The 27,989-nt window shown below is 42.4% G+C and overlaps 1 protein-coding gene across 12 annotated transcripts; it reads left to right on the top strand.

Annotated features, from left to right (window-relative positions):
* The first annotated feature begins 142 nt into the window (after positions 1–142).
* On the top strand, positions 143–27,989 carry Kif23 (kinesin family member 23). 12 transcript variants are annotated; one of them, XM_050151949.1, is made up of 24 exons: positions 143–301; positions 1,842–1,911; positions 2,960–3,088; positions 9,529–9,634; positions 9,833–9,969; positions 10,625–10,734; positions 11,651–11,821; positions 13,782–13,823; positions 15,123–15,235; positions 15,390–15,511; positions 16,175–16,277; positions 17,983–18,062; positions 18,149–18,268; positions 18,609–18,735; positions 19,028–19,186; positions 19,957–20,114; positions 20,461–20,634; positions 20,809–20,988; positions 21,372–21,683; positions 24,468–24,695; positions 25,845–25,927; positions 26,112–26,190; positions 26,756–26,826; positions 27,601–27,989. In XM_050151949.1, exons 1-24 carry the CDS (start codon positions 291–293, stop codon positions 27,614–27,616), a joined length of 2,901 nt encoding a protein of 966 aa, XP_050007906.1. In that variant the 5' UTR covers positions 143–290; the 3' UTR covers positions 27,617–27,989. The 12 variants fall into 12 exon arrangements, with proteins under 12 accessions (XP_050007906.1, XP_050007905.1, XP_050007909.1 ...); XM_050151948.1 differs by having other exon boundaries at positions 26,109–26,190; XM_050151951.1 differs by having other exon boundaries at positions 169–312; positions 26,109–26,190.

Below are 27,989 nucleotides of genomic sequence, written 5' to 3'. Positions count from 1 at the left end.
GCAACCCTCCTCTGTCTCAGGCTGTTTTCCTCGGGTTGCTAAGGCGACGAGCGCCCAGGCCGACTGCGCCGGTGCTCCCCGAGGCCCCGCCCCTTCGCCGCAGGCGGCCGCTGATTGGCCTGTTTGAAATGCGCCGGGCGGTCGCACACTTAGGCGTCGCCGCCGGGCTCTCCACAGACTGAGTCCGGGTCCCCGCGGCCGCTGTCTGCAGTCTTCTTTTCCCGCCAGCTCTGCTCCGGCCTGAGCCCGACGTCCTACGTGCGTGTTTGGATAGCACGGAGCCTGTGGTCATGAAGCCAGCGTGAGTACCAGGTCAAGGAGGGGACTGGTGAGGTGACGGGGCGGGGGTCGCCGCCCTCATCACGCTGCGACCGGGGGGTTGTCCGGGAGCTGAGCCCAGACCCACGGCGCTCCGGTGCCCGCCGACCCTGGTTTGCCCACGCCACCCGCGAAGGTTAGCTCCGAGTTCGGGGTGACCGGGTTGGCATCCTTTGGGTTGCCCAGTCTTCCTCAGCTTCCTCAGCAAAGCCGACTGCTTTGCAGGTGGTGGGTGTTAGGATCCGGAGTGCACGCGCAGCGGGGATGTGTGCTGGCACTTTGCGGGCTTGAGCTCCGTGGGCATCCCTTCCCTGGTCCTAGCCTGGAGGCCAGGTCCCTTTGCGCTATCTTTGTCCCCAAGCTATCCCACTCGCCTGCTCTGTCCCCCACGCCCACATTCCTCAACAATTCCTAGACTCTTCGGGCGGGCCACATCCTGGTCGCACTTGCACCGCGAGGGAGCGTTGGCTTTAGACTTCGTTTCCTCGGAGCTAGCCTTTTTCAAAAACGGAACTTGTTTAAATGAGAAAACGTCAAAGTCTTCGTATTTGTTTAAGGACACCTACCCCAGTGTATCGCCCAACTCTGGTTTACTTCTATTTTATGTGTGACTGTACTGAGAAAAATATTTTAATAATCTACAGTCCAAACCAACCATTAATTTTAGTGTTAAATATTCCTGTAGCCCATAAATGAGAAAGGAGAAGCCATATGATAGAGAATGTTGAAGTAAATAAAAAAATTTTTTTTTTTCTGTTTGGGACAGTATTTGGGGTATGAGCTAAAGGATAATAGGTTTTCGTTTTTTCGAGACAGGATTTCTCTGTGTAAAGAGCTCTGTCCGGGAGCTCGCTTTGTAGACCAGGCTGGCCTCTAACTCAGAGATCCGCCTGCCTCTGTCTCCTGAGTGCTAGGATTAAAGGCGTGCGCCACCACCCCTAGCAAGGATAATAGTTTTTGTCATTCAGTGACCAACTGTTCCTTGAAAGTACAGATTATTTATTTATTTATTTCTATCATTTGGGATTCAACTAAGTTGATTCTGTGTGCTGGGCTCTCCCACTCCACAGAACATCCATAGCTCTTAGGCATACAAGTTGGTCAGAGAGTGAATTCGTGTGCGATTTTATAATTGAGTAATTACGCACTGTGCTTGTACACCTGTATAAAGTTAAATGTTGACTTCTCAAATTGGTAGTGACTGTAAAATTGTTGCTTAAGAAAAACTAAGTTTTCAATAAAGAACTGATAGATTAGCAGACTGGGGATGTATCTTACTGGTAGAGAACATGCCCTACAAGAGCAAATCTCTGAATTTGCTCCAGCATTGGGGAAAAAAAAAAAACAAAAAACAAAAAACCGAAATCAAGCAAAAGTCCCCTGGGTACTTCTGGTATCAAAAGTGTATTTTCCCAGTCCCAATTTTGATGAGTTAGATTACCATTGCTAGAATTTGTGAAGTCTTGTGTGTTGGTATTGGACAGAAATTTATGTTTTTTTTTTGTTTGTTTGTTTTTGCCCAGGAAAGCTAAGATGCCGAGGAAACCTGTAATAAAAAAAGGATCTCAGTCAAACCTTAAAGATCCTGTTGGGGTAAGATTTATATGTGTGTGTTGTCTTTAGTCCGTTTCTGTCTTGTTTGCTTGAAAGAGGAAGGAGAAGTGATAGACAGTTGGGTCAAAGAGCACACAGTTAAATTGATCCACTAAATTGTCTAAAACTGGCTTCAGCCTTGAAGTTCGCTTTCTCTGTTTGGATTAGCCCAGAAGAAGGTAGTCTTTAGTTGCTAATCACTAAATCTGCTATCTCTAATTAGAATCTGAAAAGTTAAGTGTTAGAAACTCCTACCAGGTTCTACTCTTGGGTGGGAACTTTGTTCTCAGTTCTTGGTCCTCTGTACGTGGGACCTACACGTTCTTAAGGAGAACCCTGCACTCAAGGTTCATAGACTGGTGTAGAATAACTTAGTGTAGTTCTTCATAGACTGGTGTAGCATAACTCAGTGTAGTTCATACCTCGTCCTGAGAAGGGTTGCTTGCTCTGCTGGGCTCTGAATGCCGCCACCCCACTACAGAGGGTCTCTGGTGCTGAGCTGCACCACCTGCTCACTGTGAGTACAGCTGGACAGTTTTCCCGGAAATGATCTCCACCCTCCACCTACTGTGATTATAGGTGTGTGCTGTCACGCCCACCCGCTCTGGCTGTTGGAAATGACGTCCTGTTCTGAAGAATTTAATCGCCTTTCAGGCATTTAGAGAGATTTTTATGTTAGTACAATTTTTTGAGCACAACAGCGAAGAGAAACCGTACAGTTTAATATTTTAACCCAAATTTATTTTGACTTAAATACATTTTTGCATTTGATCATTCTGAGCTGCAGATTTTGTTTTTCATAATTTTATGTTTATGTTGGTGTGGGAGATCAGATATTTGTAGATATATGAACAGAAAGCTTTCATGGAAAATCAAGTAAGTGGTGAACATTCAAGGTGGTTCATACCTGGCCCTCCCAGGCAGGCAGATTGCTGAGAGTTCCAGGCCAGCTTAGGCTATAGAGTGAGAACCCTGTCTCAACAAACAACACAAACAGGAAAACCAGGCAAAAAGTCAACCTTGTTTAAACACGTTTCTCTTTTTCCAGGTATACTGTAGGGTGCGCCCACTGAGTTTCCCTGACCAAGAGTGCTGTGTAGAAGTGGTCAATAGTACAACTGTGCAGCTACATACTCCTGAGGGTTACCGGCTCAACAGAAATGGAGACTATAAGGAGGTAGGTTCCTACTGGAGCCGAGTTGTTTTTGCTTGATGACTGGCCCTTTTTGAGTTTAAAAATTCCTGCATGATCTCATTTGTGGGAAGGGACGCTTTAGCCACCTTATCTAGAATATCTTTGATTTCTAGGACATACCAATAGACTTTTGGTATGTTGGAATTATAAAGGATTGTGTCCAAAGGAGTTTGTTCTTTTTGTATTTTTTTTTTTAAAATATTTATTTATTTACTATGTATACAATAGTCTGTCTACATGTATGCCTTCAGGCCAGAAGAGGGCACCAGACTTCATTACAGATGGTTGTGAGCCACCATGTGGTTGCTGGGAATTGAACTCAGGACCTTTGGAAGAGCAGGCAATGCTCTTAACCACTGAGCCATCTCTCCAGCCCTCTTTTTGTATTTTTGAGACAGGGTCTCACTATGTAACTATGGCTGTCCTAGAACTTCCTCTATAGACCAGGCTGGACTCAGTTCACTGAGATTCGTATGCCTCTGCCTCCTGAGTGCTGGACTAAAGGCTCCCACCGCCCGGCTTCAGAGGATTTCTTATCCTGGATATATAACTTCACAAGGAGAATGACAGTTAATAATAGGCATTTTGTGTTTTCCCTTTTGCTGGGGCTTGGGTCTAGGGCTTTGTGCATGCTAGGCAATATCTGCCACTTGAGCTACATCCACAGTAGCATTGTGCCTTTGGATCAGTCTGTTAGGGAGTGGTTTTGCTTTGTTTTACTGACAATAATATTACCTTGTAGTCTAATGTCTTGGTCACTTTTTTATTGCAGTAAAGAGACACCACGACCATGGCAACTTACAAAAGAAAGCATTTAATTGGGGTCTTGCTTACAGCCCGTGGCATCACCAGCAGCAAGCATGGTGGCAGGCAGGCATGACACTGGACTAGTAGCTGAAAGTTTACATCCTGGTCTACAACCATGAGGCAGAGGGATACTGGGCCTTATTTGGACTTTTGAAACCTAAAAAACCTTATTCCACACCTCCTCTAACAAGGCCACACCTCCTAATCCTTCCTAAATAGCTCACCAACTGGGACCCAAACATTCTAATACATGAGCTTGTGGGGATGAGCGGGGGGAGCATTCTCATTCAGACCCTCACATCCAGGCTGGCCTCAAAACTTCTTCTCATCCTCCTGTTTTGGTCTCTCTAGTGCTGAAATTAGAGGTGTGTACTACATGCCTTGAGTGGGTTTTTGCTGTTATTTGATTTTTGTGGTGTTAGGGATTGAACTCAGGACCTTGTTCATGCTAGCCTAGTACTAGCTAGCCACATCTTTTTGAAATGGAGTCCCACTATAGGTTAGTCTGACCTTGAACTGGTTGGAGGTGATCATCCGCCTTCACAGCATGAGTGTTTGTATTTAGTACCTGGAGAATATTTTGTTTATTTGCAGTGCTGGGAAATGGGTTTAAGGCTTCCTGCATGCTTGGTGAGTGTTTAAAGGAAGCCCATGCCTTTATGGACTTTATACCCTAAATTGACAGTTGGTAGACAAGTAGTTGGTAGACATATAAAAACAGAAAGTCAGAATGCAGAAAGTAGAGGATTGGTTCCACTCTCTGCTTTCTAACTGCCACTTACTCGTCGTTGTTATTGTTGGGACAGGCCTTACTCTCTCATCTGTCCGAGAGCTTGCTGTGTAATCTGGGATGGCTTTTAATGTTTAAACTGTCTTTAAATTGGCATTCTGTCTGCCTCATTTTCCTGTACGCTGAGATTCCAGGCCTGAGCCACCACACTGGGCTGCCATTCAGGCTTGTGCACACTACTGCAGAGATACCATTCTTTAGACCACCTACGTCCTCATTGTTTCTCAGCAGCTTGTTCTTCCTGAAGCTCTTTCTCCCTCTCCAGCTCCTGCCTGTTTTGCCACTAGCCGCCCTTTGCTGACTTCTCCTGTCTAGTCTCTGAAGCCTAAGGTAGGCTGTGTCCGGGTCCCTATGTTTTTCTTCTCTCTCATCCTCTGTTTCCATCTTCCTTTTTCTGAGACAGGACCTCCCACATTAGCTTGGGCTGTTCTAGAACTTGCCTCAGCCTCCAGAGTGTTGGGAATACAGGTGTGGGTCACTATGCTTGACCCAGGGGCTCTGTTTTCTATAATATCATTCCCATGGTTTTAAGTGCTCTGGAATTTATATGGCAAGGCAAAAAAATCTTTTTTTCTTACTCTAAATTGGAATGTCTGACAACTTTCTACCTTTGGTGGAAATTTTTGGTTTTTGAGACAGGGTTTCTCTGTGCAGCTCTGGCTGTCCTGGAACTCACTCTATAGGTCAGGCTGGCCTCAAATTCAGAGATCGGCCTGCCTTTGCCTCTTGAATGCAAGGATTAAAAGGCTTGCACCACCACTGCCTGGCCCATCTCAAGTTTTATATATTGAAAGGAGCTCTTGAGTTCCCACTACCCTTTAAATGTTTTCCTCTTAATCTTTCCAGAAGATGGTGCCATTGTTGTCCAGTTGTCCAGTCCAGAAACCTGGAAGCTTCTTTCCTTTTGCATCTGTTCATGTTGTGTCATGGATAGATAGCCTGTCAGTTCTGCAGAGTGGATCCTGAGATAATCTTTCCTGTCTCTTTTCACTACTAGCTTATTCTGAGTTGGTTACTAGTCAAGCTGTGTGTGGTGGGGAAGTGTTTTTATCTTGATCCAGGGTAGTGAATACTTTAGCTTGTGCTAAATGTCACTAACAGCATCTGAGTCCCCTGACTGATGACTCCTTTCTAATCTGAGCATTGAGATGTGCCCATTGACTGCAGGCTGAGGGGGAGCAATGGAAGATGGAGGGGAATGTTGCTTAATGTCGAGAATTAGTTACAGCCAGTTCTCAGGTGTTTTGAGCATGATTTGAGCCTTTCCTGAAGCCTGTCTGGCTGCCTGTTTTTACAGAGGATCTTGCATAATGGTTTCCACAGAGCTGCCAGAATGATCTTGCAAAGAAGAAAGACATCATTTCCCTGTGCAAAATCTCTCAAGGAAAATTCTGTTCAACCAGCCTCCTGCTTATCTTCCCACCCTTATCTTTTTTTTTTTTTTTCCTGATTTTTCGAGACGGGTTTCTATGTGTAACAGCCTTAGCTGTCCTGGAACTAGCTCTGTAGACCAGGCTGGCCTCGAACTCACAGAGATCCGCCTGCCTCTGCCTCCCAAGTGCTGCCTGGCCCCTATCCTTATCTTTCAGTACTCACCTAGTCTTTGGGGATCGTCTTTAAGCCAGCATCATGCTTACCAGCCACTCTGGCTTAACCTAGACTTCTCCCTTGTTACCTGAATGCCTCCTCATCTTGAATTTTAGCTTAAATCTTACTCCCTCAGGGTGTTCAGACTACTCCAACAGAAATAGCACTTCACTCTTTGTTCTTCATTCAGTGTGCCTGCTTTATAACACTATATTGATTTATTAATAGCTGTGCTCTGTTTAAAGATGACGGTGTCTTCTGAGGTCATTGGGCAGTTTCACCATTTTGTGAACGTGACCAAATGTGCTTGCAAATGCTAGATTGCCATAATAGACACAGAGGCTATCCAGAGTAGCGCTCTTAGACTCCAGTGGCACACAGGACTGCTGTGTGGAATACAGTAGGCAGTTGTACCACAGTGCATCTGTACCTATCCAGACAGGCTTGTTCACACTAGCGTCACCATCTCCTGGAGCAATATGGTGAGCTTTTATTCCTTTAGACACTAGGAACTTATCACCTTTGTAATCTTAGAGGACCACCATGTGGTCCCTTATTGAACTGAAACATCTTGAGATGTATGTCTATGCTTGTGTTCACTGTCTCTCTTCCTGTTCTTCATGAAAGCGCCAGATGATATGTGCCTTTCGGTCCAGTTTGTCAAAAGAGTACGTTTGGATTAAGCAAGAATGCATGGTCAGGAAGGTCGGAGCAGAGCAGGTCTTTGAGGATATAATGGGAGTTGAATACTGACTTACTGAATATCAAGTTTGTACAAATGAGTTTAAAGTTCATACAAACACAAGGTTTGGTGGAAATTGAGTACTCAGAGAGCATTGTTCAGGAGCTTGAGCAGTACCTTCTTGCATCTGTTTTCATTACGCCAAAGGAGGAGGTGTTCTTGACGAAGAGGAGGGCATCTGTTCTCCTTGGCACCGTCCTACATATCCTTGCCATTCAAGTCTTTGTTCTGAAGTACATTGAGAATGAAAACCTAACAAAGGTAAAAGTTAGCCTAGCTGAAGTATGTTTTAAACTCTTTTCTTTCTTTTTTTTTTCTTCTTTTTTTGAGACAGTATTTCTCTGTAGCTTTGGGGCCAGTCCTGGAACTCATTCTGTAGACCAGGCTGGCCTTGACCTCACAGAGATCCGCTTGTCTCTGCCTCCTGTGTGCTGGGATTAAAGGCGCGTGCCACCACCGCACGACTAGATTTTTAGTTTTTTGAGTATTTCGCCTCCATGTATACCACATATGGGTCTGGTGTTTGTGGATGTCAGAGGAAGGCATCAGATCTCCTGGAATTGAAGTAATAAACAGTTGTGACCCACATATTGAATTGAAGTTATAAACACTGCTGAGCTATCTTTCCAGCCCCTGAAGTAGGTATTTCGTCTTATTTATCATTTATAAAATAGTAGATTGGGGCCTGGAGCGATGTCTCCTCTGTTAAAAGCACTTGCTACTCTTTCAGAGGACCTGGGTTGGTTCCCAGCACCCATATGGTGACTCACTTCCTTTAGCTCTGGCTTCATGGGATCAGACGCCTTCATCTGGCCTTCATGGGCACCAGGCACACACATTAGTACATCCATACATAAAGACAAGCACTTGTACACTTAAAATAAGAATAGACATATCTTTTATATGTGTGCATAAGTCTACATATATCTATGTCTTTGCTTTCATCATCTACAGTCCCACATCCAAGAGTTTAACTAGGGGTTGAAAATCTTCAGAAATGCTCTGTAGATTTAGCTCATTGGTAGAGTACTTACTTGCCTAGCAAATGTGAGGGAGATCCTACTGCACCCCCATGCCTTCAGGAAAAAATCTGAGTACAGACAGGTATTTCTTTGTCATTCTCTATGTAACACAGAAGAATAACCATTGTATTAATATAATGGCAACCTAGGATGGTTTAAAGTATATTAAATGGCAAGTGCCATGCCATTTAAATAGTGGACTTTGGTTCCAGATCCACCATGGAAACCAGTCTCCCACTGTAATGGTGGCATATAATTTCAGCACTCTGGAGGTAGAGGCAAGAGGAAATTCAAGTTCATTCTTGGTTGCGTAGTGAATTTGAGACTACTTTGGGTTACATGAGATTGTCTTAAAGTTGTGTATGTGTGCGTGTGTGTGTGTGTGTACATATGTGTGTAACATGCTGTCAAAATAGCATTTATTTTATAAAAGAATTCAGATAAAATTATGTTTGTAACTCACTTCTAGTTTTTAAAATGCTGTAATCTTGTTATTTTGCTGTCTTGTTTACAATGTCTTTTTATATTTGTTACTTTTGCTTGTCTTTTGTACCTGTTGTACCTGTACTTGTGAGGTCAGAAGATGACCTGTAGGAGACAGTTTTCTCCTTTCACTATTTGGGTTTCAGGGATTGAACTCAGGTTCTCAGGCTTGATAGCAAGTGTTTTTACCTGCTGAGCCATCTTGTTGGCCCTTGCTACTTTAAATATGCCTTCATAAAGAAAAAAGTAGAAAGCAGTAGGCAGAGGTGGTAATGCATGCTTGTGATAGATAGCCGCTACTATCATTGAAAATTGAAGGCCAGCCTGGTCTACATTACAAGTTCTAGGCCAACCATTAGTACATACAGACTCTTTTATACAAACATACTCAAAAGAAAAGAACAACAAATAGAAAACCATAACACTTAACTTTTTTAGTAAATTTAATTTGGAGTGGGGGATACAGGGTTTCTCTGTTTAGCCCTGGCTGTCCTGGAACTCACTCTGTAGACCAGGCTGGCCTCAAACTCACAGAGATCCGCCTGCCTCTGCCTCCCCAGTCTTGAGATTAAGGTGCATGCCACCACTGCCCAACATAAATTTAAGATTATTAGGTCATTACCTTGTGTTTTTGCTTTGCTAACAGGATCTCACACGATAGCCCAGTCTGTCCTATAATTCTGTGTAGCCCAGACTGCCACCCAACTCGCGGCAAACTTCTGCCTCAGCCTCTGTAGCACTAGGCGTAAATGCTCACTTGATCTATGCAGCATTAGTGGACTTGACTTTCTTCATGCTGCTCGGTGTATTTGTTAGGACAGCTGTGACTTATGTATGTTATGACTACTGAGGGCTCCCAGCGTAAAGATCATTCTTGATTTTTCTTTACATGTCTGGGTTTGAAAGCTCACAACAGAAACATTCAAGCATAGGACAGATATATTTCTAGTCTCGTAGAAGTCCATGTTTACTCTTTTTCTTCTCTCCACAGACACAGTATTCATTTAAGCGGGTATTTGGCATTCATACAACTCAGAAGGAACTCTTTGATGTTGTGGCTAGTCCTTTGGTAGATGACCTCATTCACGGCAAAAATGGTATGGATCTTGGAGTTTAGTTGATTTTTCCGCTTAATCTTGTAATAAAACTTTTTACTGTTTATTTGGTTTGACATTGAATTCAGATTTAACTCATTAGAGTGATGCCTAGTTTTGGGGTTAATTTAAGTGTTTTAAATACAATGAAATGTTATGTGGAACTTAAGACTGTAACTCCTTGTTGTTGCTACACTGTAGGTCTTTTGTTTACATACGGTGTGACAGGAAGTGGAAAAACGCACACAATGACAGGGTCTCCAGGGTATGGAGGCCTGCTTCCTCGTTGTTTGAATATGATCTTTAACAGCATAGGGTCATTTCAAGCAAAACGTTACGTAAGTACAATTCCTTTGGGTTGTGACTGTCACAGTAGATACAGGACTAAGACATCTATAGATACAGTGATACCGAGGAAGAACCTCAGCACTGGAGCTGCTTTGATTCTTACATATGTTTGGATGTGGTGGGCATAGTGGGTATGCTTATGATGCCAATACTTAAGCGGTAGAAGAGAATCTAGAGTTGCAGACCAGCGACTCTGCCTGTCCCCCAAAGTTTAAATGGCAAATGCTTTCTGTTTTTACCTGTTGCTGTATCATAGCTGGTGGTGGTGGCACACGCCTTTAATCCCAGCACTCCGGAGGCAGAGGCAGGTCTGTCTCTGTGAGTTCGAGGCCAGTTCAAGGCCAGCCTGGTTTACAGAACCTGTTCCTGGACACGCTCCAAAGCTACTCAGAGAAACCCTGTCTCGAAAAAAAGTTGCTGTTCAAGCCGGGTGGTGGTGGCGCACGCCTTTTATCCCAGCATTTGGGAGGCAGAGGCAGGCGGATATCTGTGAGTTCGAGGCCAGCCTGGTCTAGTTCCAGCTATTTCCAGGACAGGAACCAAAAGCTACTGAGAAACCCTGTCTCGAAAACAAAACAAAAAAAAAGTTGCTGTTCCTTAAATTAAATATAATTCTCTTCAAAAGTCTTTTCTGCCCTGTTTTAGGTTTTTAAGTCTAACGATAGGAACAGCATGGAAATACAGTGTGAGGTTGATGCATTATTGGAGCGGCAGAAAAGAGAAGCTATGCCCGTTCCAAAGACCCCCTCTAACAAGTGAGTAATTTCGTGTTGGACTGACTCAGAGTGCGAGGAATTCTGTCCTGCAGTTTCTGTAGATCTGGGGAAGGTGAATACAAATTAGAGAAGTTAGTTTTACAGTTGACTTGCGAGGTCAGGTGTGTTTTTAACTGCTCTGGTATTTTGTCTGATTTCCAGAGGATACTTCCTTCTGTGAGATGGGGAAGGTGAGTGCGGTGCCACGGCTATAAATCTCAGGGCTTGGCTGTCCTTGACCCACCTTGAATCTGAATAAAGTTGCTTTACGATTTCAGTTTTAAGTGGCAGAACGTTTGAGTAGTTTTTTTTTTTTTCACTGTGGTATCATTTTTTTTTTCTTTCTTTTTTGAGACAGGATTTCCTTGGCTGGTCTGGAACAAACTTTGTGTAAACCAGGCTAAGCTCAAAGGCGTATACCACGCCCAGCAATTCAGTTAGGTTTCTATTGCTGTGATAAAATACCATAAGCGAAGCTGTGGAGGAAAGGGTTTATTGCATCTTTTACTTCCAAGTAACAGTCTCTACTGAGGGAAGTCGGGACAGGAACTGAAGCAGAAGCTGGCACAGAAGTCATCATGGAAGAATGCTGTAAACTAGTTTACTTCCCATGGCTTGTTTACTTTCTTTTTCTTATTTTTTATTTTTGGTTCCTGTCCTGGAACTAGCTCCTGCCCAGGGTTGGTACTACCTACAGAGGGCTGGGCCCGCCCACATCATTAATCAAGAAAATGCTAGATAGACTTGCCTTTTGGCCAGCCTCATGCAAGGTGTCTTCTCAGTTGAAAGCCCCCTTTCCCACAGACTCCATCCAGCTTGTCAAGCCGACATAAAACCAGCCGACACAGGTATCTACTTTTTATACTAACTCACAGTGGGTAAAATCTGACTTTGAGGGATCTGTTTCTTGTTTTAGGCGGCAAGCAGATCCAGAGTTTGCAGATATGATAAATGTACAAGAATTCTGCAAAGCAGAAGAAATTGACGAAGACAGTGTCTATGGTGTTTTTGTCTCTTACATTGAAATCTATAACAATTACATATATGATCTATTGGAAGAGGTGCAGCTTGATCCCATAAAGCCCAAGTAAGTAATAAAGATAGTCTGGCAATCCCTGGTTTCTTCGGGTATAAGTGGGGATAATGCTTAGCATTTGTTTTTAGTCACGCCCAGTGGATACTTTTATCTTAACTGGATTGTAACTGTATTAGGAATGCAGCAGGTTAAAGCATAGTGACCTGAAGATCCAGCTTGGAAATTGCTTTTGAAAACTTAGCCTTGGGTTTGAAACAAATCTCGATTTTATAGACAGTATTGGGGGAATCTTTCAACACCCTGACAGAGCTGGAGGTTTTGCAGCCTCTTTGGCTGCCTGTGTCTTGGTGTTCTCTGTAGAGTGGGTCCTTGTCTGTACAAGGGATTCTTATTTCATCTATTGCAGATTAGTGTAAAGCCACATTGCCTTGTCATTCTGAGAGGTAAAATTCTACTCCTCAGATATCTGTGGGTCTTGTCTTAGAGAATCTGAAGACCAGTTACCTTGTAGCTTTACAAAAGTGCCTCTTTGTGCCAGAGTAGATTTACAAATCTTGTGTCTGTTCTTGAGTGGTTGGTTTTGTTCTTTAGCTGAAGGCTGGTCTTGCATACTATGTTCATCGAAGCCAATTAAAACATAAATAATAGGAAGACCTTTGTCTTAACATTTGTGTGTATGTGTAGAGGAACACGAGTGGAAATAGCTAGATTTAGAAAACCATTAAACTGTGAACAGAACTATGTCCACTTACATCAGTGTGTTCACTAATATGAAAAGTTCATGACTCTGATTGAGGCCATACTATGATTCTTACTGAATTTCATTTCAGTAAAGGAATTACTAATGATTTTGTACAGTAACTATAAAGTTGGTAGGTAAATGAAATCTTAAGGTCTTAAGTCTTTTGCTTTACTCAGCCATTCTTTAGATGAGAACTGTTTTGTTTTTGAGGCAGTTACTGCATTACACAGGCTGGCCTCCAATTGCATGTGATCCTTCATCAGCCTCTCAGTGCTGGGGTAGTAGTGTGCACCACCAAACCCAGCTTCCAATGCAAACTGTACAAAGGGGCTCCTTTTTGGAGTTACCTGTCGGTCTTTGGACTGTTGGAATTAAGAGAAAGAAGTACCTGGGTTGAGTTACAGAGAGGAGCAAGAGTATTGTCTTAGAGGCAATGCCTTTTATGTTAATTACTTTCCCACTTGAGCAAATATTTTCATGTGCATTTTAAACTGTCCTTTTTGCAGTTCCAGTTTTGTCTACCTGTTTTGCCTAAACTTCTGTTTATTTATTGCTACCAATTAACTCTTTTGCTTTTTCAAGACAGGGTTTCTCTGTAGCCCTGGCTGTCCTGAAACTCGCAGAGATCTACCTGGCTCTGCCTCCTGAGTGCTGGGATTAGAGGTGTGTTTCAGCACTACCTGGCAGCTAGCTAGCTTTCTTTCTCTCTCTCTCTCTCTCTCTCTCTCTCTCTCTCTCTTTCCTTCCTTCCTTCCTTCCTTCCTTCCTTCCTTCCTTCCTTCCTTCCTTCCTTCCTTCCTTCCTTCCTTCCTTCTTTCTATTAAGTCTCACACTATGTCGACCAAGCTGGTCTGGAACTCACAGAGATCCACCTGGCTCTGCTCCCAAGTGCTGAGATTAAGGGCATGCCACACTATGCCCAACACTACTAGTTATTTTTATGTCTCTCTTGTTTGTAGTTTGTTGGCTTGTTCCAGCTGATATTGTTTCAAGGGGTACTGTCTGGTTTTAGTCATGCAAAGGAAGCAGAGTGCCTTCCTAGAGTATCTATCGCGCGCACTTAGGAGGGAGCCTGTTTTGTGCTGATTGTGGATTTAACGTGAGGATAGTGTTAGCTCTCCTTTTCTGAAGGGTTAATTTTTATTAGTTTTTAACAGTGAAGGAGTCTTGCAAGTAGAGGGTTTTAAAATCTCTGTCACTAGTCTGACTGAAATGCTGCCGCAGGATGACTGCTCTGGAACAGTAATGTCTGCCTTATTCCTTCGCTAGGTGGAACGGCTGCAGTACACCTATGAGGAACGCAGAGTCTGTGTATGTGCTGACACTGGCCCTTCTTAAGAAGGGTGTAGTTAACACTAGTGGGGGGCATATTTGGCATGTTTGTAAGTAGTTTGCTTTTCCTTAGCAGTGGGCAGGCTGCTACCTCTAACCCTCCTTTCTTTTAGAAAATCTTCCCTTGTTATCAGTGATGGTAGCTGGTAAATGTCTTCATCCTTACCTTTCACAAAATGGGCTGAGATGGCTTAGCAGGTAAAGGTGCTTGCTGCCAAGTCTGACAACCTGAGTTCCATCCCTGGAGCCCACATGGCAGAAGGAAAGAACTGACTTGTTGTCCTCTGACCTCCACACATTCAATTCCAGATAAATAAAATTACAACATGGGTCTGGAGAGATGACTCAGTGGTTAAGAGCACTGGCTGCTCTTCCAGAGAGCCTGTGTTTGATTCTCAGCAACCACCTAGTGGCTCACAACTGTCTGTAACTTCAGTTTCAGGAGATCCACTGCCCTATTCTAGTTTCTGTGGGTGCTAGGCACACATGTGACGCACATATTTATATACAAGCAAAACACCCATACATATAAAATGGAAGCATTATTTAAAAAATTAACTAAAACAGAACATGCAAGCACCCTTACCTAACCTTAACCAACTGCAAACTAAAACTTACCAAGCCACTTTTCAGGGATGACCACTCTGGGCATATATATACTAAGTCTCTTCTGAACTCGTTTTCTGCATTGCTTTATAGGTCAGAACCAGTTGAATATGCTGATCTTTTAAATGAGGGAAGTGCTAGATTGTGATGTGTAACCTGTGCTGTATACGATAGTGCTATGCCAGAGTACTGTTGTAGTCTTAACTGTCTGTTGTTTCATGTGCTTTTTAGAGTGGCTTAGAGCAAACTTTAAAAACAGCATTGGTTTCTGCTTTACAACTAATCTTGACTGTATAATCATGTTTTGTTTTTTAAGTTTACCATTTCTTTGGGGATCTTGTGTAAATTTCTGTCCACTAAAGAAAGGATGTCATGGGAGCATACTGTTCTGTCTCACCATGTGGTACCTCTATCATAACACCACAAGAAGGCCCTCACCGGGTGTCAGCACTGCACTCATGGACTTTCCAACTTTTAGAACCAAGCAATAAATTTAAGAAAAGCTGGGGATGTGCTCAGTGGTGGAGCCCTTGGCTAGCATGCATGAGGCTTGGGTTCTGTCAGTGGTGGTAAGGTGAAAGGGGAGATACTGTGTTGCTTGGCACTTTAACCTTAGTCAGGAAGACAGTTGTACCTCATTTACGAAACTAACCATTTATTTCTCCCCCACAGACTCCCACAGTCTAAAATACTCCGAGAAGATAAGAACCACAATATGTATGTTGCAGGATGCACAGAAGTGGAAGTGAAATCTACGGAAGAGGCTTTTGAGGTTTTTTGGAGAGGTTAGAAACAACTAGAATTTGAAAAATGTGAACTGATGGTCTTAATCTCAGATTTCTTGCTGTAATTGAACAGCAGTCCCTTTGGATTAATTGGAAAGCAGGTTTAATAAATGGCCGAGTTCAGGTATAATCCCTGATTTCTCTGTCATCATAGGTCAGAAAAAAAGACGTATTGCAAACACCCATTTGAATAGAGAATCCAGCCGGTCACATAGTGTGTTCAGCATTAAGCTCGTCCAGGCTCCCCTTGATGCTGATGGAGATAATGTCTTACAGGTATGTTTGTATGTGAATCTTGTCTTTATTTCAGCCCTAAGGTTTTGGAAGATGGCCTAAATTAGGGGCTGCCTTGGTGATGCAGGTTGCTCTAGAGTTAATCCCTGTATAACCATGACATAGATCCTAGTGGATCCTAGATCCACACATAGCATGTGTTGCACGTGCAGTTTGCTGTGTAGTGAAGAGGCTCTGCAAAGCTTTCAGACTCTTTGTGTGGATGTGTTGCATCATTTTAGGAACAGGGTTTCCTGAGCCTGGGATGACTCTGAACATTTGTTTGTTTTCTCTTTTATTTCTGACATTATAATTGTAATTATATCGTGTCTCTCTTCCCTTTTCTCTCCCCAAGCCTTCCCCATACTTCTCCTTGCTAGTTTTTAAAACCATGGCCTCTTTTATTTTCTTGTCTCTCTATACAGACAAAGCTGACCCCAGACTCAGGGATTTGTTGTAAAATATTATTTTAGGTGTGTTACTCTTGGATCATTTGTTTAATGATACAAAGATGTATTTAATTAAATGAAATTCACCTGTGCATCCTCTGCCATTCTGGGTGTTTGTATTGTGCACACATAGTGTCCAGTACGACTCAATACCATGTTAACTGGATCTTAAAGAACACTGTAGTGCAGTATAGATTGTTGGCTTTATCCCTTGCAGGAAAAAGAACAAATTACCATAAGCCAGTTGTCTCTGGTAGATCTTGCTGGAAGTGAAAGAACCAACCGCACTAAAGCAGAAGGGAACAGATTACGTGAAGCTGGTGAGTGCAGTGCTGTACTTAAGGCTGTGACCTTTAACATCTTGGAATGACAGTTTGTATTTATCAATGGATGGTTTCTGCTTAATCCGTGAAATAACATTGACTATTAAACTTAGCCTTTAAATTGTTTTTTTTTTTTTTATTTTTCTGGCATGTGTGTGTACCTCAGTGTGCAATAAATGTCAGAAGGTAACACTTACAGGCCCTTGTGGTTATCCTGCCTCAGTCTTCTGAGTGCTGGGATTACAGGAGTATATCATCATATCTAGCTAAATGATATATCTGATAGGCATGATGGAGTTAAGAGGTCTTAGTCAATGTTCCAAGATGAACAGTTCTTAAACATTTGGAAGTCCAATTGAGACCTGAATTTTTAGAGGCGTGATTAATATATTAGCCTTGTCCTGGCTCAGAAACCCAAATGAGATACATCAGGGACAAAAAGCAAGATGACTAAGAAATCCTGTTGAGATGTAGAGGGACAGAGTTTGTTGGCACCTAAGACATTTGACTGTTAGAAACATGTCACTTCTAGGTGCAGGAGGGACTTCTGTCCCTTTCCCACTGTAGTCTGAAATGGTTACTTGGGATATGGCTGGCCTCCCATGTATGAGCCACCTGAGTTCAGTCTTCAGCATCACCATCCCTTAAAAAAAAGAAAGGAAACAAGCCAAATTAATGAGATTGTCTATCCATGCCTAATTTAGGGTTTGGAAAAAACTTAACTGTTCTATTGACCTGAAGAGACACCACGACCAAGGGAATTTATGGAAGGAAACACTTAGTTGGGGGCTGGCTTACAGGTTTGGAGGGTTAGTCCACGGCCATGACGCCGGGAGAAAGGCACCAGGAGGTGTGGTCTGGAGCAGCTGTGGTCAGATGGCTCAGACCATGAGGTAGAACGAGAGGCACTGGGAATGGCTTATGCTTTTGAGACCTTAAGGCCACCCCTAGTGAAACACTTCCAGCAAGGCCACACCTCCCATTCCTTCCCAAATAGTTACACCAATTAGAGATCAAGAGCAGTCAAACATGAACCTATGCAGGCCATTCTCCACCACCAGAAAATTAAGTGTCATGTTGTATTCCCAGGCTAGAGAGATGGATCAGCAGTTGAGCTTCACTGTTGGACAGGTGTGGTGGCATACACCTCTAATCCCAGCACCTGGGAGGCAGAGGCAGAGGCAGGTGGATATCTGTGAGTTTGAGGTCAGCCTGGTATACAAAGCAAGTTCTAGGACACAGAGAAACCTTGTCTCAAAAAAAATCAGAAAGCTAAAAAGTACTTGTTCCTCTTCTAGATGACCTGGGTTCACTTTTTAATATCCACATGACAGTACAATACTGTATGTAACTCTGGTTCCAGGGGATCTTATGCCCTCTTCTGGCCTTTGTGAGCACCAAGTACATGAAGTATTTACATATATGAAGGCAAAACACTCAGAATCAAAGAATAAATTCTCTTTATTAAGATTTATTTATTTTATTAAGAAGAGTAATATTGTATTTGGAGAGTCTTTTTAATGGAGTTGCTGAAAGATGGTTATTGAAGCTAATAAGATTAATACTGTTGAAAGTATGGTGGGACATCACATGGACAGCTCTCTATATAATTTCCCAGCAGCTAAATGAAGCTGTGTTATAGACAAATGGATGTATTATAATTACTGTTTTCAAATGTCCTCTGTATCTGACTTCCTCTCAGGTAACATTAATCAGTCACTAATGACGCTAAGAACATGCATGGAAGTCCTGAGAGAGAACCAGACATATGGAACTAACAAGGTACACAGCAGTCCTCGCCAACTGCTTTGTGGTTTAATCGTGCATTTTATTTGTTTAATATTCTTAGCTTTCGAATGTCTTTATAGATGGTTCCATATCGAGATTCAAAGCTAACTCATCTGTTCAAGAACTACTTTGATGGGGAAGGGAAGGTGCGGATGATTGTGTGTGTAAATCCAAAGGCTGAAGACTATGAAGAAAGCTTGGTAATTTAAGGGTATTTCTCCTATACAGTTGGGTTTCTCTAGGGAAAACAGCTACTTGAAGAATGGCACATTGGCTGGGTGGTGGTGGTGCATGCCTTTAATCCCAGCACTCAGGAGGCAGAGATAAGCAGATCTCTGAGTTTGAGGCTGTTCTACTGAGTGAGTTCCAGGACAGGCTTCAAAGCTATGGAGAAATCCTGTCTGCGGGGGTCGGGGGATGGCAAACTGCACTTTTTGTAGATTGACACAGGGTTAGTGATATGCAAACGAACCATTTAGCCATCCATAAAGGAGGACTTGGGTAGGCTTACTTTTTCCAGACTCTGCTTTGTATTTTTAGCAAGTCATGAGATTTGCTGAAGTAACTCAAGAAGTTGAAGTAGCAAGACCAGTAGACAAGGCGATATGTGGCTTGACACCAGGGAGACGATATAGAAACCTACCTCGGGGCGGCCCAGTTGGAGATGGTATGATTTTGTGTTATATTATTATTAATTTGCTTGTTTTTCTGTAAACTTTACCCTTCTCAAGAACCAAATGAAAGAAACTTTGAACTAAAATATAAGATTTGCTTGGTTGTTTGTTTTGTCTTATTTTTGAGAAATTCTATGCTTAAAGTAGGGCTTAGTGAAGCATACCTGTAATTCTAGCACCGAATGAGTATGCTGAGGGGGGGAAAATAAATTCTGTGGTTACTGGTTCAGAGGTTCTGCTCACAGCATCAGACTTAAGCTTTCATAATTTTTAAATTCAATACAGAACCTTTGGTGACTGAAGTGATTCTGCAGAGCTTCCCACCACTGCCTCCGTCCAAGCTTTTGGATATCAATGATGAGGAGACCCTTCCAAAGCTGATTGAAGCTTTGGAGAAACGACATCACCTACGTCAACTAATGACAGAGGAGCTTAACAAACAATGTAAGGGCAGAGCTGCTTCTAGCTGCTGTGACTTCAGGGGTAGAAACAGGTCTTAGTGACTCCATCTGGTGAGACCTCTTTAAGGAGGACTTATTTCTTCACTTTGTAATGGTCTCAAGGTGTTTAATTTGAATGGCAAGATTTTGTTTTCAACAGATCTATTTTACTTTTAAAGAATATAAGGAAAAAGTGGGTGTCTCTCCGTCTATTTTATTTTTAATAGTGATGGACATAAAATGGTATTTTATATTTTTCCCTGTTTGCAGGTTATTTACATTCTGTAATATTTGTCCCTCAATGGTATAGGGGAAAGTGAATAATGTTTGGAAATGTGTAGAGCAATTGAACAAATCTGGTCCATGGAAGTGACGGTCTCTGTGAGTGACTAAGTAGGGTGCCAGGGTCTTCAGCCCAGGCTCAGCTATTCTCAAACACAGGATTATTACTGTTTTTGCATCTATAAGCAAACTTTAAGTGTTAGGGGGAGGTTACAAAATATTTATATAAACTTTTCTTAATAGATTTGAGAATCAAATTCCTGGCTTCTTTCCAAACTTGTTTTTAATCTTTTTTCACATTTTGTATCAAACCCAGGGCCTCATGCATATACAAAGCAGACACGTACAGGTCGCTGCATTCTTAGCCTTTCTTATGTACATTTGCCATGGGGGGATTTGCTGGAGTGCTACATTCTACCGAGTATCTGCCGATGAAAGTTGGTTTTGTTTTGTATCTGCACTAAACAGCACAATCTGTATGCTTTGTTTCAGGTATGAACTTCAAAGCCTTATTAAAAGAATTTGACAGTTCTCTTCTAAATAAAGAAAACTACATCCAGGAAAAACTAAATGAAAAAGAAAAATTGATCTCAGGGCAGAAATCGGAAATAGAACGACTGGAGAAGAAAAACAAAACTTTGGAGTACAAGGTTTGTAGTCACATTTTCACCTATATACTGGCCATTCGTTACTTCTCAGAACAGCTCGTGTGCCTGTCCCTGTGAAGGGCATGAAGTGAGGAAGAGATGTTAGTTTCTACTGTTCGGAGTGGAGCTTAGCTTGAGATGTAGGCATCTGGCTTGCAAGGGACTTTTGAGCAACTTCTTTCTGAACTGGAGTAGAAATGAGGATTCAGGTGAAATAGTGAGGGCAAAAGTGATCTCTCTCTGTCTCTGTGTGTGTGTGTTTGTGTTTCCACAAGTTTGCTTTTGTGAGCCATTGAACTATTTATTGTCTAGTGAGGTGAGATGCTAAGCACAGTGGTCCCCTTCGCAGGTTGAAGTTTTGGAGAAAACCACCACCATCTATGAAGAAGATAAGCGCAATCTGCAGCAGGAGCTCGAGAGCCAGAACCAGAAGCTTCAGCGGCAGTATTCTGACAAGCGCAGATTAGAAGCCAGGTTGCAAGGCATGGTGACAGAAACATCGATGAAATGGCAGAAGGAATGTGTGAGTGTTCTTCTTAGGTTAAATACTGTGCATTTCTGTGCTGTGGCAGAGCTTTGGTATTTGTTAATCTCCGGAAGACGTACAGAACTGTCATTTTCCAGGAGTAAAGTTGGTGGTGTGGTGTGCTTGTGTAGAGGGATAAAGCAGACTATAATTTGCCATTGATCTTTGTAGGAGCGTCGGGTGGCAGCCACCCAGCTGGAGATGCAGAATAAACTCTGGGTCAAAGATGAAAAGCTCAAACAGCTAAAGGCCATTGTGACTGAACCTAAACCTGAGAAGCCAGAGAGACCTTCCCGGGAGCGGGACCGAGAAAAGATCCTTCCAAGATCCGTCTCTCCTTCGCCTGTGCCTGTAAGTGTTTGCCACTGTATGTAGATTAGTGCCAGAGAATTTTTTTTTTTCCATTTAGAGGAGTGTTTCTGTTTCATGTTATATTTTAAGCTTCTGCTTTTAAAACAAAAGGGCAGGGTATAGTGGCACATGCCTTTAATACCAGCATTTGGGAGGGAGATTGAGTCAGGCAGATCTCTGTGAATTTGGTCTACACAGAGTTCCAGACCAACCAGGGTTACATAGTGAGTTCCTGTCTCAAAAACAACAAAAGCATATCACAAAAATTTAATGCCTTTAGTTTCTTACAATGTTAAATCTTCATGTAGTGAAATTGTAGAAAAGTAATATTGTTCCTCTCTGTTTTTCAGTCTTATTCATTAATTTTTCTCCAATTTTTCTAGCTTTCTAGTAGCAATATTGCTCAGATTTCCAACGGCCAGCAACTCATGAGCCAGCCACAGCTACACAGGCGCTCTAACTCTTGCAGCAGCATTTCTGTAGCTTCCTGTATTTCGGAATGGGAGCAGAAACTATCTCCGTTCAGCACACCTGTCAATGTCACCTCTCTTGCAAGGCATAGGCAGCAGGAGCCAGGACAAAGTAAAACGTGTATCGTGTCAGACAGAAGGCGAGGGATGTACTGGACGGAAGGCAGGGAGATGGTCCCTACATTCAACAGTGAGATAGGCGTAGAAGAGGACCGTTGCCGCAGGGTTTGTGCCAGCATTCTTTAAAGCACTGTAGTGATAGACTTATCGCCTTTGCTCTTTGTAACTTGGTTTCAGAGTTTGACGGAAAGCTGGATAGGCTCCAAAATGGAGAAGCTCTGACTTTTCTGTTAAAGACTGAGCCACCTGAAATTAAGACTGAGCTCTTCGTGTGAGAAAGCAGAAGCATGTGCCTATGAGCTCTGAATGTCAGCCAGAATGGTGCCCCCTAGTGGAGACTGCTCACCTGAACAAGGGGTTTTGCAAAGAATCTAGGAACATGAGTGTCTTGCTTCCTTGATTCCTCACTCTCTTATTTTTTTCTCCCCCTACTTCCCCACTGCTTCCACTTTTGCTGGGGATAGAGCCTAAGGTTTCAACATGCTAAGATGCTAAGCAATGGCTCTATCACTGAGCCATAATCCCCAACCCAAATATGAACGTATAAAACTACACTTTTTTTTCCCTGTTTGATTCCTCTTCCCCAAATTTTTTTCATGCTTTTTGGGCAGGAAGAAAGTTTTTTGTTTTTGTTTTTGGTTTGATGAATAGGTTGGATACTCTCCTGCCTCCACCATCAGCAGAGTCGCTATTTTGTGCAAGTCCTTCTTCATGAGGCACTCCAAAATAAGTCACAGATGCTGTGACACTCAAACAGTTTCCTGTGTAGCCACCGTCTCTGCCACTTTGAAGACAGCATTTTCTGTGTGGAGAGCCCTTCTCTGCTATCTGCCCTCATGATGGCCTTTCCTTTCAACCCAGGCTGCTGTCCAGATGCATGTACTACATGTGGCGATCACAAATCTTTCATCTCTTTTATATATAACAATATCCTTCCTCCTTTTTGATTTTTGTGACCTGAACTGTTTGAAACTGACATCTTTCACATCCTGAAGTTTTAATCTTGAAGCTTTACAAGGCCTTAAAGGGTGATTAAACCAAATTTATGTTTTCTTCATTATTAGATAAAATTTCCTTTGAATTTGAATAATCACACAAATGCTATGAATTAGATATTCAATAAAATCTTAAGTGCTCATAAAATTATTATTCTAATACTTTAAGATCCTCTTACATACCGGGTGGTGGTGGCGCACACCATTAATCCCAGCACGCAGGAGGCAGAAGCAGGCAGATCTCTGTGAGTTCGAGGCCAGCCTGGTCTACAGAGTGAGTTCCAGGACAGCCAGGGCTGTTACATAGAGAAACCCTGTCTCACAAACCAAAAAGATCCTCTCACATGATTTAGAATGTAGGTAAAGCCCTGCAATCTGATTACTCATGATGGTGACCAGTCTTGGGTTCTTACAAGGCAACAGACAATTCTATAGTCTCAAGTTCCTGCTTTGCAGATTTTACTTTGAGCCTTTTAGGGTGCAAATCATGGTGAATGGTCTTGTGATCACCTCTAGTAAATCCTCCTCTTCTGTGTCTGACTCCAGCCCGCTGGGAGGTCTGTTTATACCTGCTAGCAATAAGGGATCAGGGGAATAAACTAAGACACAGACTTTAACTTCTTTCTTGAAATCCAAATCTCTTTAGAAGTGCAGCAGAAAAGTTTCCATGAGGTTAGTATCTCTATCCATGTTCATTGATCAGAAATTATCAGGCAGACTGAATTTCACATTTTAGTGAGGAAAGAATTTCAAAATACTTAAGTCATGACTACTAGCAGATTCTCTGCATTCTGTCGCCTTTCCAAAGTTTGATTTGAATGTTTTATACTGTAAATGTGTTCAAAGAAGCTCTTCTGCCAAATGCTAGATCCTAAGAGCTAGGTTTTCTTATTCACCATCAGACCATTTTCAGAGTGAAGGTCTTCTGCCTGTATGGAAGCTTAGTATCTTTCCTGGCAAGTTGTGGTGACTGTTGTAGAGTTGTCGTTAGGGCTGTCCCTGAGCTGGTTTCCTGTAACTGAACAACTGAATCACAATCCTCATTTGGCTGGGTCGGAAGGGCTCTGACTGTGGACTCTCATTTGTTTTCAGTTTTATGAACAGGAGTGGCTCACAGTTGCTTATGCTACCATATCATGTATATGAAATACATTTTCTTAAGTTGCATGTGCTGTTTAACTTGGGACACATGTCATTTGACTGGAAAACAACTAATTTTTATGATACAAGCTGATTTCATAGCATAGTCTTTGATTCTTGAAACTTTTGGAGAAAATGTTGGTATAGTTGAATATTTTGTGGAATTGTGTTTTGAGATATAAAAATCTTTACTGCAAGTGCCTAGAAGTACTTAGCACTGTTCAGGCGTGCTGCACTTGAATTTCTGTATTCCTGTGTTCTTCAGGGTTTTGCTAAGCGAGAACTTCAACAGCTTGCAGTTTTTTTTGGTCTGGCTGTATATAGAGGAATGTTTTCTATTAGATGGCTAGACACAACTTACGTGTTATTGCTCCTGCTGATAACCTGCAACACAGACCTGCTAATCTATGTATTACTTCACAAAGCAGGCATAATAATTGGTTTTTGATCAAGAATGCAAAATGGATTATTTCTCCTGAACTTGCCATGAATAATATCTGGAGTCACCACAATTCTGTCTTTTACCCTTTGTTGAAACGGAAGCTCCCATATGACTATACTCTCTATACACTGTTGTCTAAAGATGCCTGTTGGTTCAGTTTGGTAAGAGAACATTAAATGCCTTACATGCTTAGCTTGGACAGGTCTGATTTCTGTTGTTGTGAATTTGTATGTAAACTGCTGCACTTCTAACAGTTCCTCAAAGTAATCCTGGGTTGTGCTTGTTTCTCAATTCCTCTTTCAACCTGATCAGAACACACCAATTCCTGTACGACACAGAAGGTCCCGCTCTGCAGGGAGCAGATGGGTAGATCATAAGCCTGCCTCTAATGTGCAAACTGAGACAGTCATGCAGCCACATGTCCCTAACGCCATCACAGTGTCTGTTGCAAATGAAAAGGCACTAGCTAAGTGTGAGAAGTACATGCTGACCCACCAGGAACTAGCCTCCGATGGGGAGATTCAGACTAAAGTAATTAAGGTAAAAACAAGTCTTCACAAAAGACTACCAGTGAGAAATATTTGCCCTGCTATCCTTTGATGAGATCTAGGACTTAAATGGGGTGTTGGGTGGAACTTTTGTTTTAGTAGAAAATTAATGTAATGCTGAGGTTGTGAATCTGCTGGGGCTGGATCTGCTTAAATAGGCCTAGAGTCTTGGGGTTCTTAGTACTCCAGATCTATGATGTATTTTAGTTACATCATATTTAGCTAAAACATAGTTTCAAAAGTAAACCCAGAGCCACATGGACAACTTGTTGGAGCCCTGGTACTTGGGAGGCCATGGTAGGGAGGTCACCAGTTTGAGCCCATCCTGGAGCACGTAGTTGTCTTGAAGGACCAGACAGCAACAGAAAGGAAACCTGCCGTTATGTCAAGATAAAATGTTTGCTTTAAAACTTGTCCTGTGCTGGGCAGTGGTGGCACTTGCCTTTAATCCCAGTACTTAGGAGGCAGAGGTAATTGGTTCTAAGTGAGTTCAAGGCCAGCTTGATCTACAGAGTGTGTTCCAGGACAGCCGGGGCAATTCAGACAACTCTCCTCTCCCGCCAAAAACAAATAAACAAGCAAAGAAAAACCCAACAAACAAAACTTGTCCTGTGGTCAGGCATGGTAGCACTTGCAGGAGGATCTCAGTTAAGAGTTTCAAAGTAAATAACACACAGAATTTGATTAGGAATGTTACTCAGCAGTGAACTACCCAAAATCTTTCTTGTGAAGAAGAGACTTTCCTGTCTATAGAAGACTTTTGATCTTATGGCCAGTGGGAAAGGGGGGGGGGGGATGACAGTGATGGGGGTGGGGTGGAGAGTCATTTCAAGTCGAGAGGACAGTTACAATTAAGACTACTGCCACCAGGCAGACAACAGCACCCTGGAGCTATTTCTGCTAGGTTAATTTAGTTTTGAAATTTATAGGTGTAATAAACTATTTTCCCCATAGCTAGGAATGTTACTGATTATCTTGTACTGGACTCTTGTTAGTGAGAGGTGAACTGAAGTTTCTGAAGTGTTTTATCAGTAGATTCAGCAGCCCAAGGGTCTTTTGGGTTTCTGGGTGAGTTTCAGATATGCTTGCCTATCATTTGGATTTATCAAAGTATAACAGTGACCTTTTCTCTTGGATTTAGGGTGATGTTTATAAAACCAGAGGTGGAGGGCAATCTGTTCAGTTTACTGATATTGAGACTTTAAAGCAAGAGTCGCCTACTGGGTGAGTGTTGGTCACAAATCTCTAAAAGTCTGTTTCTTAGCCTCTTGTTCTTAGGAACAGAATATCCTATGAGGTTTATCATTAATTCTCCCAGGGGTATAGTTGGTTTCTCCCCCCTCTAATGTTTTCCATTCTTCTTAGATGCAAAAATGATTGTTGCATCATGTTTCCCCTTTTTCAGTAGTCGAAAGCGAAGATCGTCTACAATAGCACCTGCCCAACCAGATGGTACAGAGTCTGAATGGACCGATGTAGAAACAAGGGTAGGGGTGAAATTAAATACTTGCTTGCTAAAATTAGCTGTAACACTATAGAATTTAGTGTTCGCTGAAGTTGCTGAGGCAGGACCGCATATTGCCTGTGCAGCCTGGAAGCCTATAACTAACGTTCTGGTGGGGCACTTGCATTTCTTTAGATCTGGTCTTTACCAGAGGTCCTCTGTGTGTATGTGTGCTGATGTATATGGGAGTCAAGAGTGTGCTGCTCCAGAGTAACGAAAATCATAGCAGATGGACAAATCCGCAGCAGCACCCAGTGCTCCCTGTGACTATTACCAATGAGGAAAGACTCCTAGGGAAAGAACCAGCTTCTTCAGGACTCCTCTCCTTCCTTATCTAAAAAGATACCTGGGTACTCTCCCAGGTCCTTCTTGCTTTTGTTGCCTGCGCAGAAGTGGATCCTAAGTGTGTGACTAGTGGTTTAATCTAGGTGTCTTCGCTGACCTAGAGCAGTGTTGGATTTCATCGCAGTAGAATTTCATCTAAATGTGGATGTGTGCTTCTGGACCGTTGGAAGCTGACCGTTTCCTCTTCTGTCATCTGTCTCTAGTGTTCCGTCGCTGTTGAGATGAGAGCAGGATCTCAGCTGGGACCCGGATATCAGCACCATGCACAACCCAAGTGAGCACTACAGCCAGCCCTACTGTGTCCTCCCTCTCCCAGGCTTTCTATCACCTCTGCTCCTCCAGCTTTTACCTGGGCCCTGCTGACAATTTATGGCCGGCTCTCCAGAGTGCTGTAGCTCTACTGGAGGAGGTGTCAGCAGATTGATGGCTTTTGCTCATACTTGGCCACTTCTAAATCTTTTTGAGGCTGAACTGAAAGCACCTGGAGGGGTGTGTCTTTATCAAAATGACAACACATGTAATGCACAAAAAAGTTGACTACTAGCTGTCTTTGGAATCTTAGACAAGGCTTTGTTCTCAGCTGAGGTCTCTGATTTCTTTGCACTTCTGCAAGATGACTCGGACACTGGGGATGACAGCATTGTGTGTCACTCTTACCTAACAGACCTCATGGTTTTGGAATAGGGGTACATGCTCTATAGATAGGTTAAGATGAATGCCAAAATTGGTGTTGAAGGAAGCACACACACCATTTGCTCTTTGGTTAAGTCCACAATGGGGAGGGAGCTGGCCTATTTTTTCCATATTTCATAAAGCCAATCTTTATACATCTCTCTCTACATTTTTAACTTGGGTTAGTTCCTTTGACAATTTGGAAGATGACTGTTGTAGGTTAAGAACAGGGGAGCTACCTCCTGTTCTGTTCTCTAAGTTGCTTGCTTGCTCCAAGGACTTGAATTTCTTCTGATAAAAGGAATTTTCTCAATGTTCCCAAAGACTATGTCGCTAAGTGCAGAATTTAATATTAAATGCTGCTTTTGTGTTTTAGGCGCAAGAAGCCTTGACCTGACAGCTCTGGTAACAGAAGAATACTTTTGTTTGTGTTGGTGATTTCTCCAAAGCTATGCCATGCACGGTGTCACAGTCATCCTGCAGAAGAATGTATCTAGATCATATTGTATTTTTTGTGACTTTTTCAACTGTTCTGAATATTTTCTAAGGTTTTATAAAAAAAAAACAAAAATGCTGCTATTGATTAGCCACAAAAAAAATGCACTTTAGACATATTTAACAATTAAGACTTTTAAAATAAAGATGGTAACTGGCCAATGATAACAATCCATTTTAGGAAGGTTTTAGAATCCTGTATGTATATATTCACTTTCTGTTTTTATATATGCAAATGAAATACAATAAAAAAGCACTAAGAAACACAAA

Source organism: Alexandromys fortis, unplaced genomic scaffold, assembly GCF_014885135.2.
Source record: "Alexandromys fortis isolate MF-2015 unplaced genomic scaffold, M_Fortis_MF-2015_v1.1 scaffold_70, whole genome shotgun sequence".
NCBI classification, from domain to species: Eukaryota; Metazoa; Chordata; class Mammalia; order Rodentia; family Cricetidae; genus Alexandromys; species Alexandromys fortis.
This window is presented reverse-complemented; position numbering and strand designations above follow the sequence as displayed.

Excerpts from the sequence above, each read along its gene's own strand:
- Kif23 (XM_050151948.1), top strand. Across the intron at positions 9,635-9,832 it reads CCTCATTCACGGCAAAAATG|GTCTTTTGTTTACATACGGT; the intron begins GTATGGATCTTG and ends GCTACACTGTAG. Across the intron at positions 16,278-17,982 it reads GAACAGATTACGTGAAGCTG|GTAACATTAATCAGTCACTA; the intron begins GTGAGTGCAGTG and ends ACTTCCTCTCAG.